Source organism: Diplotaxodon limnothrissa, linkage group LG22 (genome assembly GCF_057381915.1).
Source record: "Diplotaxodon limnothrissa isolate DT_005_m linkage group LG22, D_limnothrissa_male_GT1.1, whole genome shotgun sequence".
NCBI classification, from domain to species: domain Eukaryota; kingdom Metazoa; phylum Chordata; class Actinopteri; order Cichliformes; family Cichlidae; genus Diplotaxodon; species Diplotaxodon limnothrissa.
In genome coordinates, this window is record NC_140616.1 from 29806745 (window position 1) to 29821208 (window position 14464).

Below are 14464 nucleotides of genomic sequence, written 5' to 3' on the forward strand. Positions count from 1 at the left end.
CAATTCGATCTACGATTCGATTCAAGTCGATTTGAATCGGGGAAATTTTGCCTCAGACAGTCAGAAATATTATAATTCAGATCATGCATCAGTACATGTCCATATTTTTATATCTATAAAAATAAAGCTGACACTTGCGAGACTTTATCAAAGGTGTAAGCATCACAGCAGATGCCTGTGTCAAAGTAACTGAGGATAAAACACAAAAAAACACGAAGGTGATTTTCCTGGCCTGGGATTAAAAAAAAAAATATTCTGTAGTAGATCAACAACGAAAGAAAACCATTAATCAACATCTGAACATTACCTGATGCTGCTGAAGTGAAGCAGAGCAAAGTTACAGAGGTAGTTTTTAGTTTTTTGCCAAATATCATGCTGTGCGTGATAGCTAGACATCGCTACGTTGATCTCATTAGTGGAAAGGACATTGTTTAAAGAGGGTTTTTTTTAAGGTTTCTTTAGATGCAACTCTATAAAGCTGTTGTGCCACTTTGTGGAACGATTACTAGTGGAAGACCTAGCATTACCAAGAGAAAGCTAACCACAAAAGATTAAGCAAATTGGAGGTGTTTTGTGTCTGCAAAAAAGAGCTCTAATTAGATTGCAGTGCAAATAATTGCATAAATTGTAATTTATTATTTTTTTTTTTTAATTATTTGATTTATTAAAATCAGTTCGGTAATATATATATATTCCTGGAAGGATTTTATAAATTTTATTTCTACAGAAGAAAGTTGAAAGTGGGGAGTTTATTCAACAACATTGTTATAAGACCATGAACCAATGAATCTGTATTATATTGAAGCTGTAAAAAATTTTAATTGGTATATGCTGAGTTTTAAGTATAACTAATAATCTGATATGCATAGAAATCTGTTGGGTCCATGAAAAACTGTTTTTTAAGGCTTGAAAAGTCGATTCCCACCTTCATAGTGGTCGCAGCAGATGGCTGGCCGTCCCTGAGCATGAGGTCTCTTCCTGTTAAAAGGGAGTTTTTCCTTCCCAATGTCACCAAGTGCTTGTTCAAAGGAAGCTGTTTGATTGCTGGGGTTTTCTCAGTATTGTTCTAGGGTCTCTCATTTTGCACTAGATGAATTAAATTGAATTAAATTGAATTTGCTTTGCGTATGTGAATCTTAAATAGGATCTGTGAGACTCTCCTTTCTCTCACAATAGAGTCCTGTCTTTCACTTTAGTGACTATATTGTTGTAGGACAGCCATGTCTCCTAATGCACGTTTATGGAGGCTGCAGGTCTGTCCGCAACTAAAATATTTAGGAATTTTCAGACAAATATCAAATGGATGCATATTTATTTCCCACAGGCTCCTCTTGACTGGGTCTTTGCCCCCACTGTGCCCACTTGAATTCCTGGAAACACTTTTCTCTGTACCATCTTCTTTCTTTAAATGAGACACACTTAGGGTTTTTCTGACAGCTAGGATGGGTGACTAAAATGTAAGCACAATTACTTTGCAAAGGCCAAGAGTTTGTGTTATCCTATTCGAAAAGAATGTATGTTATTCCTTTTTTTTTTTTTTTACCATTTAATAAGTTTAACAAATTTATACTATGTTCAAGTAGAAGAAACCTCTATTAACAATTGAGTGTAAACATTTTTTCTTTCTTCACTTTGCTGCATTTTCTTTTGGTTCTTTATGAAGAATAAATCTGAGGGTTTCCAAAAAAATCTCTCCTGAAAAATACCCTACATGCTGCCTCTGAGGCCACAACCTTGATTAACCTTTTTTCTAATTAAACATCTTTATCTTTATTGTAGTTTGCCATGTATTTAGTTTTCATTTGAGCCTAGTAGTTTATCATGCAGTGTGTGAACATATGCACAAGCAGAGTGTGGAATTCCCATGGAGTGTAAATTAAGTTTATTAGCTTCTTTATTTAGGAAAGTAGAGAGTCCCATTTTTTGCATGTGTCTCTGTTTCCATTTGTGATGCGCTACAATCCACACAGCCTAAATGCAGCCACCTCACAGCACTGCACACACACCTCTATTTAAAAATCATGTGTTGTCACTAACAGCTCTGATGTGGGGAACGATGCAAAAAAAGAGGCTGACGGTGAGCATTAGTCACTGTAATGACTGCAAACTCTGTTCATGAGGTTTTAATTACTTTGCCTGATACAGGTGAGGAGGGACACTGGGCATTCATTTTTATACATCATCAGTGGCATTTCATTACAAACATGTAACCTGCCAGATGGTGTTCAGCAGAACATTTCAGGGGATGCTTTAGAGCTGGGGTATCAAACTCATTTTACATTATGGGCCCCATACAGCCCACTTTGATCTCAAGTGGGCTGCACCAGCTAAAGTCCCTTTTCTGTCAGTATAGAGAAGTTTATTTGTACATTTAATCCTGAAGATTAATATTTTCTTAATATAAGGAAAATACATGCAAAAGTATGTTTCTGTAATACATGATTTGGGCTTAAATTATTAGAAGTGAATGTGTAAAATTACAGAAGCAGTTCTGGTAACTCCAGACTGTCCTGTAAGTATAAAACTGAAAGTTTATATTTTTTTAACAAATTTTGTTTCAACGATTGTAAAAATTCTGTTTATCTATTATTTACTCACTTTGTTATAGTAGGACTGCTATGGTCATGAGAGAAGTCTTTTTTAGTAAGAAGAGATTTAAAATTTATGAAAATAAAGTTAGAAATCCAAAATTTATGCCATCCTTCACATTCTCCAAAGCACTCCAGCTAGCTGGGTTGGAGTCTTTGTTGGGCCAATTCTGGCCCCAGGGCCTTATGTTTGACATCCCTGCTTTAGACAATTCAATGGTCTAAACTCCTGTAATTTTTCTTGTCTTACAGCACATATTTACCTGTGATGTCCAGGATAAAGGCAAATAAAGATAAGGTGAGTTATGACTTTATTACAGCATCAGTAGGCGCCGTTGTTTCAAGAGGAAAATGGGTAAATGACTTTTAAAGAGGGTTCACTGTTGGAGATTCACTTAAAAACAAACCGCTCACCTGGATAGTGTTTTAATAGAAACAGCTGCACTGAAGCCAACTGAGTTATTCTTATGCATCAGTGTGATATAAAAGGAAAAACAGAAGAGCAATTCTCCCTCAGCCAAGTGAGAATCTCAATGACGACGTGATCAGACTGCCAGTAAGAACATGCTTGAAGGCCAGATGAGTCATCCTTCACCAAGTTCTCAACAAGTAGATGAGTGCATGGGTGAACATGTAAGAGTAACGCATTAAGAAAATTTCCACGCATTAAACAACATAGTTCCAAAACCAATAATTTATTTGGAACATACAACAGCACAGGAGAGCCTGTGGAGTGGTTATGAACCCTCCCGCTAATGGAGCAAGGCTTGCGAGCTTGTCGAGAGCTGCACTCTGATAGTTTCCACTTCAAGCATACCACATCAATTTGGCCGTCTATTAAAGACGCAGAATTTTTCATGTTCACATGTTCAACCCTTACACCAGCTTCCCAGCATTCACCTCTAGGCTCCTGGGGAATTTTTACTCATCTCTCCCAAATTTGTATCTGTATCATATTTGCAGGGGCTGATGAGCTCTGAGACTTGATGCCAAACTCATAACTGTATTCAGCTGTTGTAATGAATAAGTCATTCCAGATGTGAAATGTCTGCCCGAAATATAATGAATGTAGGCTACAGCAGCGGCCCTTATTTCCCTTCACGCCGGTGATCAGTCATCGGTCACTCTGTAGCGTGTTGAGGTTTGCATTGTAATTTCAGTCCCTCTTGCAATGCAAGTGTTACTTTCAGCTCTTGTTTGTGACCTCCTTGTTCAAAGGAGAGTGATTTTGTCATTTTTTAACTCCTTTATATATATTTTTAACCATTTGTGAGACAACATGTTGAATTTCTTGGCATTAGCAACAGTAATGCCAAGTGTATCACATTTGATACATGAGTTTTTGAGGCCTCTGCGTCATCATTGTGATTGTTTTTAACCATAACTTTAATTCCCTTATATGTTTTTGTTGATTTAAGATAAACTAACTGTGAGCAGTAAATTGCACAGAAATGCCAGATGTAGCAAAAGTTATACAAACTAAAACTTATAGATGCAAATTTATTTGAATTTTCTGGCAGTTGTTTCATGGTTCAGGCTTTAAAGGTTTTAGAAAATGATCAGGACGATTAGAATGCATAAATATTTTATAATAAAAGTACTGACATTGAAATGTTTGTGCCATATTTTAGTATGACTTGAACTGCGTATAAAGTAAAGGTGCAATCGGTTATGTTTTTTGTTCACTTCACAAAATTAGACTGCCGTTGTGAGAACCCCAGCAGGGTTAGAGTCACTGCAAATCCATACAAAGTTTTGAGTGAGTACTTGAATTTTTATGAAATGCACTGAATCATTTCTATCCTGATGTGAACGTGTCACAGACCCTGGGTTTTTGGCATTTACTGTTTGATTTCCTATATTTAGTGTTCTGAGTCTTTGGGTTTCATTTTCTATTTAACAATATTTTCCTTGTAGCCTCAGTTTTATATTTATGTTTTCTTACCTTTAGTTTTCTGATCTAGTCTTCTTTGATCATAGTTATGTTGTATAGATCACTTCCTTAGGTTTCAGGTTTTCTGCCTCTCTGGTGTTTCCCTGTAATTTGTTGTCAAATCTCCATCCCTGTGCCAGATGTTTCTTATTATACCTCCTGTTTTGTTTGGTAGTCTTTTGCTCCTGGTGCCTTATATTTCCGTCCGTCTGTGCCTTATTCCGTCTGTCCAGCCAACTGCTCCCTTTTCACCTGATTAGGCCTTTGTGTTTTTAATAGCTTCAGTTGCCCTTTGTGTTTGTCGCAATGTCTGTTTATCTCACTGTTGTTTGTTTTTATGTGTTTGACTGTCATGTATTCTGTTTCTCTGAATTTTTGGACAGTTTTCCACCATTAAAGGTGAGCCTTTAGTTAAACCTGCCTGCCTGTAGAGTTTCTGCCTGCTTGTAAAGCTTTTGGGTCCAAAGTCCTTCAAACTATAACAGAATGGCTCCAATGATGACAGTGCACTCATCCACTGGTCAGAAAGGGTCATGGAGTGGTTTATTGTGTATGAAAATTATGTGAATCACATGTGGTGGTCTTCACTGCAATCATAGCAGAAGTTCAGTGCTTTGAGGTAATTGCACACTTCCCGATTGCATATTCTTTTTAAATAATCGTCACATTTAAAAGATTCAGCCCATCAAACAAATTACAATATTATTCAACTATAGCTTGTCAAAAAATAGAATGCAGTGTTTCACCCTCAGCTGTGAAAGGCTGATGGGTTATTGCCATTACATGATCGGCTGCCTTGGCATCAGAGTTTTTAAATGCAAAAACGAGCGAATGAGGTGAGGTAGGATTTTGAAATTGAAACCATAGGTGCATCTTCTTAAAATTTAGGACGAGTTTGAATCTCAGTGACATAAACTTAAAGGATAAGGTCAGAGGTCAGGTTTTCTGAAAATCTTGTGAATGCGATAACTCAACATTGAAGCGATGTAGGATTTTGAAATTGAAACCATAGGTGCATCTGTTGGAAGCTGATGGGTAGCACTTGCAGCCACCAGTATTTTTTAATGATGATTTTATTTATTAGGGGGAAAAAATATCCAAACCTACCTGGAAGATGTAATTTCACAAGGTAAATGTCACAAGTCAAAATCCAGGCTTCATTACTTCCAGATATGTTAAATCAAGAAATAATTTAAGTCTGATAAAGTAAACTAGGCTAAAAGATCTAAAAACTAACTATGACATGATATAAAGAAGCAGGTGAGAAACAAAGTCATGGAAAGAGTTAAAAGGTCATTTCTCATGGCTTAGGACTCCAGTGAACCACAAATGAGAAAACCTGGTGGAACGCTGGCGAACCTTAACAGGAGTGGCCAGCCTACGAAAATTACTCCAACATTACATTAATGACTAATCCAGATGTCCACAAAAGAACCCAGAAAAAACATCTAAAGAACTGAGATTTCCAAGGTGAGAATCACTTCTGAGAAAAAAAACAACACAAAGGCTCATCTCACATTTCCAAAAAAAAACATCTTAATGAACTTTTGGAGAAATATTCTGTGGACTGACAAGACAAAAGTTGACCTTTTTGGAAAGTTTGAGTTCTCTTACATCTGGATTGAAAAGAATGGCATTTAATAAAAAGGAGATCATATCAACAGTCAAACATGGTGTTGATCGTGTGATGGTCTGAGGCTGTTTGCTGCTTCAAGACCTGGACAGCTTTCCAAATTGATGGATTCATGAATTCTGCTCTCCAGAAAAATCCTGACGGAGATTGTCCACCCTTCAGTTTGAGCTCTGAAGCTCATGGGCTTGATTATGCAGCAGGACAATGATCTGAAGAACACCAGCAAGTCATCTGCATGGCTCAAAAAACAAAAAACAAAATGAAGATTTAGGAGTGGCCTAGTCAAAGTCCAGACTTAAATCTGATTCAGATGATTAATTAAGACCTTATACAGGCCGCTCATGCACGAAAACTCTTTAGTATGACTGAATAAAGACTAACCTAAAAGGAAGAGTGCGACAAAAGACTGAAAAGACTCCTCGCAAACACTTCATTGTGGTTCTTGCTGCCAAGGGTGCCACAAGCATTTTTTAGTTTTAGGGGTCAAGTACTTTCACACCAGGCCATTAATAAATGAAAATCATCATTTAAAAAATGCTGTTTGGTTTTACTCTGTTATCTTTATCTAATACTAAAATTGTTTAATGATCTGAAATATTTAAAGTTGCAAATATGCACAGCACTGTATTAGAGGATCAGTGGCAATAAAAAAATATTTTAATGCAGTCAAGACAATTTCTAACAACTACAGCCACACGAGTGTAGCGTCGACCGAGTGTAGCATCACGCTAACAGGTCATGCCAGTTCTTTAAAAATATCTTTATAAAATCAAATAGAAGACACAAGTCCTGTTTTCAACTTGAAGTCAACGCTCTTTAATCACACAGATGATAGCAGGGTGTTTTTCAGTGGCTACTGACATCAATTGATTCCATAATATTCAAGAGAAAAAAAATTTTGTGTGTTGTGTGATCAAGGTGAAGTGGAGAGTGTATCTTATTTTCTTTTACACTTTACAAAGCATGATGTGGTAAGAGGGTTTATTTTCCTAGAAAGGGCACACAAAGCACATTCTGGGCACATCTTGGCTTTATTTTGTTGTCTCCACTTTTCTGAAGTGTACCATAAAGAATTCGATTTGGGGCCCAGCACAATCTGCTCTAGACCGAATATCTAAAAAGCAGTCTGCACTGGTGACTTACATTTCTTCATTTCCTGATTTTGATAAATGACAAAGGAGTAGAAATTCTTCTCACTCTTTTTCAGGTGTTGATTTACAGTCCAACATTTTTCAAATACGTCTACGAATCGTGGCTTGACAGTCATGGACGATATCCTTCGACCGGTTTCCTCAGTTTGCTGCTCGCTGTCCACATATGTGATGAGGTAAGGAGAACTACTCTAATAGGTAACATATGTGACTCCTCAGTCATTCCTGCCAACACCTCCATTTTTCATAAGTTTCTCCCATATTTCCCTGCCAATTCCTTATTTATTGTTTTTCCTTGGATAGTCCTCTAATTTGTGTGACCCTCAAACTTCATTATGAATAACTGTCATCCTGGTATCCATATTTTTGTGTGTTTATCTGATGTGTTCTAAGATGTCAGATTGTTTTAGAAATACAGTCCAAACACTGCAGATAATTTCAGCCTGCAGTGATGTCATACTCAATTACATCAAGGTAAAATGATAGAGTTGTGACCTGGCAAAGATTGAGGAACAGACACAGATAAAATATCCGCACATATCAAGAAATTGAGTATTTAATAAACCTAAAGTGAGCTATTTCAGACCTTTGTTTTCATTTTGATCATTATGGCTTACAGGTAATGGAAATCAAAAATAAAATATTATTAGAATATATTATTTTGAGTTTAAGTAAATTAGTATTCAAGTATTAGAAACATCATGGATCTCCTGGTTTAGTTCAATACACACAATCACAATCGTGGGGAAGACTGCTGACTTGACAGCTGTCCAGATGACTATCATCAACACCCCACAGAAAGAGTGCAAACCACAGAAGGTCATTGCTGAAAAGCCTGGCTGTTTTCAAAGTGCTATATCAGGGCACATCAATGGAAAGTTGGAGATTTATGTTCAGTAGTCCAGTGTCCTCTTTTCAGTGGAGGACACTGGACTTAAGATGAGGACATTCAGCATTTCATTTGAAAGTCTGTCTGTCTCAAAGTCTGGAGTAAGAATGGAGAGGCACAGAATCTGAAAAGAATCCAAGCTTTATGGAGATGCCAATTTAATTTTCCAGCTGGACTTAGCACCTCCTCACACAGCCAGTACTGCTACAAAACGGTTTACTGTCAAGGTTGTTTTAGTGTGCTTGACTGATGAGCCAGCTTGCCTAACTTGAACCCCATAGAAAATTTATGACATATTGACAAGAGAAAGATGAGAAACTCCAGACCAAAAAAAAAAAAAGACCAATGGAAGAGCACTATAAAAGCAACCTGGGCTAATTCCTAACCAGTGCCACAAGCTGAGTGCCTCCATGCCAATGTGCTTTGATGTAGTAATTAAGAACTAAGTATACCCATAGAGAGTGTAGAAGAGAAACAGCTACCATAGATCAATTTAAAGCCTCGAGATAAACGTTTCTACCATCACTGGTAATCTGGCATATTTCCAGTGTGCCAACGCACTTTTGGGGCCGATCGACTGGTCTGAAGAGCCACTGCACACTGGCTGTACAATCACTGATAGCATCCCATTCGTTCCTTTCCATTACTGACACTGGATTGCACATTCAAATCTCTTAATGCGAGATTTGAATGTGCCCTCAGTGTGGAAGAACAAAACAATAAAAAGAATGAAGTTTTTTATTCAATATGACCCAAAATGAGTGACTGAGGACATAAACGCTGAAGTCTTTTTTTTAACCATTGCTATCACTATCTGGTAGCGTTCAGAAGTGCTTCTGCAAAGATGTTGACTAAACTTCCAATGTCAATATCGCCTTAATGAAATATTGTTCAAATTAAAGAAACACTTTCCTCCAGTTGCTGTAGTTGTTTCACTTGTAGAGACACATTCTTGAAACATTTCACCCTTTTCTCATAACTCTAAAAACAAAACCCAATTCTCAAACTACATTCGCAAAACCGTTGATTCTTCTGGCAAAATCTAAAAACCCATCCAAACAGTTTTATCTGTGGTCAGAACCACACAATGGTCTGCTCATGCATACAGAGAGTAAAAATAAGAACAGAACTAAGCTTTCAGTACACCCTAGATGAAACAATGAAAAGCACAGTGTTCAGGGGATGTATTCCAGGCCTTTAAACCTCATATTGATGTCTTAGAAGTCTACAAAAATATGAAGCAAAAACAAAAATGGACAATGGCTGAGATATGTCTCCCTTCTTTAAAAAAAAAGAGAAATTATAGGTTGTGTTTAAATTCAGTTGCTCACCTGAAATTACTTTTCTTGACCTGGCTCCACCTCTTCTCCTCAGATTGTTTCCATTGCTTGTTGAATTGATCAGGCTTGTATTGGTTAAATGGCATCATTAGTGACAACAGCGAACTATTTTGTGTAGACAATGGGCTAGAACCAAATTTTCATCAAAATGAGCCATCATCTGATCTAGCCAAATTGAATTCAGTTTCTGTGTAACAGGCTGTGGGATGAGTGCATCCAGACCATCTACAAATTACAACAATTTCTCTTTTTAAATAAAAAAAAATAGGTAGTAGAAACAAAATTGTTTTCTAGTGTCACCAAAATCTCATCACATATCACTGGCCTCATGTGGTGATACTGCACAGTGTATTTCTGTAAAAAATCAATTTCAAAGTTTGCAAAATGCTTCCACAACTGGACTTGTGAAGCAAAGATCGCTCTGTTGATGATTAAAAAAAGGCATTTGGAGAACTTTGGAGATACTGCAAAGTATGTTATTATGCACTAAGAGCATCTGTGGTAGTTTCACTGTGATTAACCTTGTCTCTTACAGGTCAGTGTGTTTGGATTCGGTGCAGACCAGTATGGAAACTGGCACCACTACTGGGAGGAGAACCATTTGGCCGGAGCTTTCCGACACACAGGAGTCCACGATGGAGATTACGAATATAATGTCACCCTGCTGCTGGCAGACAAGCACAAAATCCGAATGTTTAAAGGCAGATGATACCGAGCCCATATGTGCAGCTGGATGACCACCAAATGAACCTCAGCAGCCTTTTAATGTTCGTTACCCACCAAAAGAAGAATTTTGTTTTCATTTTATTTCTTTATTTTACAGATTCCAAAGACATTTTCACTATTCTGCTCAGCCCAGTTTCCTGTCATTTACTGAAGTGGCTGTTTAACAAATGTCACTTCTATTGTCACACCAGGAGACGAGGACAGGCCATCCATAAGACAAAATCAGCACTGCCATGGGAGACCGAGCAGATAATAGTAGAAGGGAGACGAAGATGTATGTTAATAAGCATGTTATTATAAAAAGCTGAAGTTCTACTACATAGTATGTGTATAATCCATGTGTCGCTTTTCTATATACGGTAATGATGTCCAGCACTGTGGCCGCCAAAAGCTTTGTATGCTAATGATCAGACCAAGTGCCGTAATTACCGTTAATGTCATTCAATTGCCTCTGTTGCAAACTGTTTAAGTTTAAATTGATACCCAATAAATGTAAAAGCATTTAAAGCAAAACCCTACAGACCTAACATCAAAATGCATTTTCACAATATGGCATTGGTTTTTTACTTTGTAGTGATGGACATGCGAGAAATTCTGCTGTTTTTTGTCAGACCCACCAATTTTTTAATGTGCAACCTGCACTAAAAAGCTATTTATTAACTTGCTTTCCTGATTACAGCTGTAAAATAAAGTTTAATGACACTAAAGGGGTGCTTAAAATTGAACCCAAAATCTAGCCCCAAGAAATTATTTTACTACATTGGGACATTTACAGAAAACCCCCAGGACTACAGCCACATCTATGGGAAATACTTAAGTGTTCAGTCCAAATGTCAAACACTTTGTCATCCCTACATACTAAGTTTTGCAGTATAGTTTAAAAAATAACCATATTGTCAATGCTAGAGCAAAAATTAAGTCTCTATCAAAAAGAGTCTAAAAATGACTATGCACTTTGTTTTGTGTCTAATAAGCTTCAATAGTGCTATGTATTTCGAGCCAAATGTTAGCTGTCTAACCTGCTAAGCTATGATGGGGAACATGTTAAACATTCCTTCTGCTAATAATGCTAGCATTATCATAAAGAGCATTTTAGCATGCTAGTATTGAGCCCAAGTTCGCCTGTGTCTCAGAGCTGCTGGTATATACAGTGTTTTAATTTTCCCACACTTAATCTTATTTTCTCCTTATTTTGTTGAAGATTTGTGGGCTGTAGTGTTTTTTGTGACACAAGTGTGTATCTCCTAGCAAGTCAGAATTAGCACGGTGACACTAAAAAAAATTAATAAGCTAGTTCCTTAGTTGTCACTCTCTGTGCTCGCTGCGCACTGAGGGTACAAATAAGACTTAGCTTTTTAATCTTATTCTTCTTATTTTGTTGGATATTTCTTGACTGTGATGGTTGAGAAGTAGACACACAAATCTGAGCTAGCACGCTGGTACTCATGGGCTACATTACAGTATCCACCTCCTCTATCCTTGGCTTTTTCAGATATGTCTCAGTCACATAGAGAACAATAGAATGACCACCTCCTTGTGACTAGGAAAAATCAGTCATTGTTTGTACTGACTTTTTTCACATTGGCGACTTATTTCAAATAGTTGGGACCAACAACTGGTTGCCTAAAGGTTAAGTGTGTAACAGTCAACAACTTGTAATTCAACAGCTTGCCACCAAAATTATATTCTCATTATGTCTTTATATATAAGCAAAGTTGCTGAGCGCCAATGTCATCTTGCAGTTAAATGACCGTAATGCAGCAACTACATTATTTGTGGAGGGATTTCTGAATTTTAAATCCATGGTTCTGGTTGGCAGTAGCAGTTAATGTAAATTTCTGTTTAATATGAATTTCTGTGGATACAGACAGCAATGAATTTGTATTTTTCACCAGTTTAACACAGTTGATCACCATATTAACAAAATCTGACCGCATTTAAACGCTAACTTGACCCCATTCAATTGCAAACTGATAGCAGACTAACTCCATCTTATTGCTGTTGCATTGCAATCCTTGAAGTCAGCAAGGATGAGAGTAGTCCCAGACCCAGTCTTTGTTTTCAAAGCAACTTCTTCAAAGGACACCAGTTCAGTCATTTTCATTTTCTCTAGTTGTAGTATCGAATTTTCTACCCACAGTTTAAGTGTTACATACCCAGTGTGTATTAGGAGAGATGACTGTAATGAAAAATCTCTTGAAATTTTCATGAATTATATGAATTATTTCCATCTCTTTGACAGAGGGCTGGCCTGAGCTACATATTCAGAGCACAGACATTACATTAGACAGGATGCAGCGTGTGCTTCAGCTGCTTTCACTAAAAATACCATAATGTGGCACCTTCCTGCGGCTTTATGTGGCGGTGTGGGCGTGTTAATATGTAAAATGTAACCGAGGTGAAACAGAAAATAATGTTTTATTGCTCTTATTTGTTCCCGTGATCACTTCTCTCTCTCTCTCACCACTAACCACTGTGGCTCTCTCTCGCTCTCTTGTTGAGCTGAGGTGAAGGGGGTCAGCTTTTGATGTTTCTCACAATTTCAGCACATTCTACATTTGAAATTGTAGAATACCAACACCAACTTAGTTTCTGTTCTAGACAGAAAGAAAGTTTGGTGCTTGGAATTTGTTTCTTTTATTAAATCTGCTGGGCCAAAAGGACTCTACTGGAGACCTGCAGCTACCTGTGGATTAAGAGTTGTGTTATAGCAAAGCAATCAATGAGATTGTGCCATTGGGTGTGATGGAAAAATGATAGAAAGGTTTTCAGTGTTTGCAGCGTAATACAAACAGCGGGTTCTTTGTCATCGATCATTAACACCTGACATACGAACCAGCCTATACAGGGGTGCCTTATCATTGAAATCAGTGATGTAGTATAAATTTTTTGATGTATTATGTGACACAGTTTGTAAATGAAAAGTATGTGTAAAGTGCCTTACAGTTAAAGTGTACTGTATTGTTGTGTAAATCTGACACTCATATGCTTGGTACACACAGTATAGCTGTCTCGTTTATTGTCAGTAAGATGCCAACATGTTTTGCACTTTTTGATGAGGTGTCGCTCTGTTTTGTCCAGACTTTATTAGCTTGCTGATCACACTGAACTCTCACCTTCTTATTTTTACTCACAGACATCTGACCTGAAATGTTGTGCTTGTTCAGATGATGCAGGAGTTAGGCTTAGCTGCAGTAACAGGCTATGATTTGCTCTGTGTGCCTTGTAACAGATTAGAGACATTTGTATGGCCGGTGTCTTTTCTTCATTCCCGCACACACAGAGACAAACCACAATTTGGTTTTTCCTGTCACCATGAATTCATTCAGCTGCCACAGAAAACAACAGTGGTGTGAATGTGTCATACAGGGAGCAGGGAATACTGCCACCTAGTGGACAAAAACGTGGGTCAGCATTAACGTGTTTTGATTTGGTATTATATGATTCAGTATGAACTGGCACTTTTCAAACTGTATTCATTGTTTATCGTTTAAATAAACTGTAAGTAGTGCAGTTGTTTCAGTCTTCACACACACACTAGCTGTGAAGATGGATGTATGTAAGACTAAGACACAAAATAAAGGCTCCAATGAAAAGAATGGGTGACTTCATTTAGTTTTACAGAAAATTGTTAAACACACGGTCTGACACACATTAGGCTGGAAAATTCCTACAACAGCTCAGCTGGTTTCTTATATCTGTTCAAGCCTTTTTGTTTCCTTTGTATTCGTTTTTTTTTTACTGATATCTTGTTGGAATTTGTTAGTGATTTATATCAAAGAAAGTTCAGTCATTTAGTGTAAGCCTAACTCAAACACAGTGAACAAAACATTTTAGTTATTTTTTTTAGAAATCACAGACACCCTGTCCTCAAGGCTCAAAAAAAGAGGAGCAACATTTCTCTTGAGTGATACAGGTTATAAAACAAAAAACGGTCCTCTCCAGATGATGCCTTTTCAGGGAAGGTCTTGCTTAACCCAGAAGATATTCAACAGCACGGCTATTCCAGCAGCGTAGCTTTGTGGTTTAAAAAAAAAGAAGACCATGTGCAAAACTGGTGTGACTGCAGCCCAGGCCAGTCACCCACAGAAAACTACAGAAAACGGGCTCATGATTTTCTGAACCTTTACAGAGTATCAGCAGTGATGCGGCACAGATGCTTCAGACAAAAGTATTCAACCCTTCAATATTAAAAAAAGATCAG

General features: G+C 37.4%; 1 protein-coding gene across 1 annotated transcript in view; it reads left to right on the forward strand.

The window, feature by feature from the left end:
* The window catches only part of LOC146610126 (CMP-N-acetylneuraminate-beta-galactosamide-alpha-2,3-sialyltransferase 1-like), a 98712-nt gene extending 84869 nt beyond the window's left edge, over nt 1–13843 (forward strand). The window contains exons 5-7 of the mRNA XM_085346601.1: nt 2841–2886; nt 7362–7481; nt 10070–13843. Of these exons, the coding sequence (XP_085202727.1) occupies nt 2841–2886; nt 7362–7481; nt 10070–10243 (340 nt within the window). The 3' untranslated portion in view covers nt 10244–13843. The remainder of the gene's footprint in view (nt 1–2840; nt 2887–7361; nt 7482–10069) is intronic.
* Nucleotides 13844–14464: the final 621 nt, after the last annotated feature.